This window comes from Pinus tabuliformis, chromosome 4_1, assembly GCF_031772625.1.
Source record: "Pinus tabuliformis cultivar Carrire ecotype Pingquan chromosome 4_1, CPIR1, whole genome shotgun sequence".
Lineage (NCBI taxonomy): Eukaryota > Viridiplantae > Streptophyta > Pinopsida > Pinales > Pinaceae > Pinus > Pinus tabuliformis.
This window is the reverse complement of record NC_142303.1, coordinates 638,401,275-638,404,185: the sequence shown is the minus strand read 5'-3', so window position 1 is coordinate 638,404,185 and position 2,911 is coordinate 638,401,275. Positions and strand designations below refer to the sequence as shown.

The following is a 2,911-nucleotide window of genomic DNA, read 5'->3' as shown; positions in this document are numbered from 1 at the left end:
TGGTAAGAAGCAGGAATTCGAATCGCTATGGACAACAGAGCAGCTATGAAGATAAATCGACACGAGGAAGAAGCCGAGACGGTCCTGTAGTTAACTGTCAGCTATTTGTTGGTAAAGATATGAACCATGATATAATATAACACGATATTATATTAAAGCAATACACAAATTTCGTGCTCCTCGCTCCTGCTCATTGTCTAGTTAAGCTCCACTGATCCAAATGAAAGCGATAAGGGAAATCGCAAATCAGGAGTGCTTAGGTTCTGCTGATGCTGGGTGGTGGAATGTGTTGCCTCAGGATTTGCAGGAGGAAGTTTTGGCCTGGTTGCCAGCGGATTCGCTTCCTACATATAGAAGGGTGTGTAGGGAATGGAACGCCCTCCTTTCATCTAGCAAATTCCTAAGTGGCTTATGGGTTAACGCGCCTATTAACAGGAAGCCATGGCTAATTCTGTTGCCTGACTCCTCCAGAGAGCGTTGTCAGGCTTATTGCTTCTATAGAGGAAGTTGGGAGCCAACCTGCTCCCTTTCTTTCATATCTGGAGATGATGATCAAGTACTTTCGCGAAGATCAGCTGCAGGGAGGTTACTAGTAGCGATGGAATCTTCCTTGTACGTTTGCAATCCTTACAGCGGAACGTCCATCAAACTACCACCCCGGACAACTACACACATTATTGCCACATTCTTAATAATAAGCACTGCAAATGATGATTATAATAATAGGCTAGACATCTACAATGTGGTTGTCTTCGGACGGAGAAGCGGTTCAAATACAAAGATAGTTGAAATATACGACTCCTCTGTAAAATCATGGACGATCGCGGGACAGATTCCAGTTGATCTGGCTATAAGCTATCCTACGATATTCTGTGACGGTTATTTTTATTGTTTCTGCATGCATGTCTGGATACCCAAGATACTGGTTTTCAGCATCGAAGGTGGAGGAGAATTGCGAATGTGCGACATATCACCAATGCCGGATATCCCTTTGAGCAATGTGAACAATGCCTTTGAAATATTCTCTCTCGTCACATGTGGGTCGCGGGTTCTGGTGGTGTTAGCCCATTCGAATAGATTGATTATTTGGGAATCTTGTCGAAACTCATCAAATTCTTCATGGTTGTGGGAGGAGATTGCCCGGATGCCTCCAGATATAAGGGAGCGACTTCCAACTGTTTATGGCATCTTGTGTCAAGGAATGGGTGATTGCATTTGCTTCATATCAATATATCGAAGGACTGCGATCGTTTGCGTTTACTATTTAGATTCAAAATTATGGAAATGGCTTCCAAGCTGTGAATTAGAAGTGGATTACCCTTATGGCGTCGATTGCATGGCCTTTCAACCTAGGCCCGATCTGAAGATCACGTGAAGCAAAGAATGGCACAGGAGATTAACTCGTCAATTTTAGTTACCATAGGACATCAGCCATGAAGGATGAAATTAATTCCACTTTTATGTGATTCTACTTTCTTTTAACAATATGCTTGTTTTACTTTCGTAAATATTGTTTTACTTTCGGATATTTACGAGTATAGATTTATCTGAAATATGGATTTAATTTGAGTAGAGAGGTCTAATTTTTATGTGTAAATATTTGGTAATATTATTTTGGTTTACTTAAACAAAATTTTAATTTTGATAATAGATTGATATCCTTACACATCACACTAAACTTTAAAATAAACCTCTCAACTTAATTAAATTTATTTATATTTTAATATCTTATTGAAATTTTCATAGTACTAAGTTTTCTAATTGCTATTGCTCCCTAAATTAATGGTAAAGAAATGACGTATGAGAAGAAGTTCCGATATTAATCATGATCACGAGGGTTAGTCAATCCATTGCGGAATGCAAGTTTCACCATCTAAATTCGTATTATATTGGGATATTCGTTTGAAAAACCAGCGAGTGTACCCGAGTGTAGAGGTTGAGTACCTTAACAATGAGATTTCCTATAAAATTTGTAAAATTGTAGAGATCATATTCTTATGGTGAGATGGTAATTTTTCAAAACAATTTCCAAGCTTTTAACAATATTATTATTATTTTAGATAGTAGAATTTCTAATATAACACATAACTTGAAAAAGGATATATATACTCGCATTATGATATATGTAAGAAAAAAAATATTGAAAATAATCATTTTTTTTCAAAATGATTTTATATTTTGGGATATGCATGGTTGACATTATATGTGTTTGTAGTTCTATCGATGATATATTGTCATACGCTATAATAAAATAACAACAAAATAGATTTATTGAGAAGTATCATGAACATGGTGGTTTGAATATATCTGTTGTGCAGATCACCAAGTTTGACACTCCAAACTCAAATTGAGGAAACCAAATCAACAAACACATATGTTAGAGTTGTCACTCCTGTTCAAGAAAATTGAAATGGAAAGAATGTGAATTCATTCTAGGGATATGCATATATTATTAGGAACATGCATTTATTCCTAAAAGTTTTAATCCTTTGAAGAGTTATCCTAAAAATTTTGGTCATTGGCTCTCTCCCACAAAATCTAGATGGAGGGTGGGGGGAACTCTAGAAAGGGGGTCATAGTTAACTCCCTGGTGCATATGTATAATCATTGGGGATATTCGTGCAAAAAATATAATACATACATAATGCTCTAGCAAATACCTACTACTCAAAATCAGCTAGTGTCACTGGCATTCACAACCATATCCAAATCCAATAAACAACACTTTGGAGTCATGCATCTAGGGCCAAAAGCAACACCTTAAACTCATGCCAAGAATGGGTCATGATGCATTGAACATGGTTGAGGAAGGAAAATTAAGCACTGGGACCTAAAATAAGCTTTTAGGAATCCAAATCAAAGAACAATGACGTGGAAATCACATGTGATGTATTAACTGTATCGTATCCAT

At 36.8% G+C, this 2,911-nt stretch overlaps 1 protein-coding gene across 1 annotated transcript; it reads left to right on the top strand.

Moving 5' to 3' along the window:
* The first annotated feature begins 220 nt into the window (after nucleotides 1-220).
* Nucleotides 221-1,375, top strand: LOC149177662 (F-box/kelch-repeat protein At5g15710-like). The gene has a single exon (XM_089421829.1). The coding sequence runs from the start codon at nucleotides 221-223 to the stop codon at nucleotides 1,373-1,375; it is 1,155 nt and encodes a 384-aa protein (XP_089277955.1).
* Nucleotides 1,376-2,911: the final 1,536 nt, after the last annotated feature.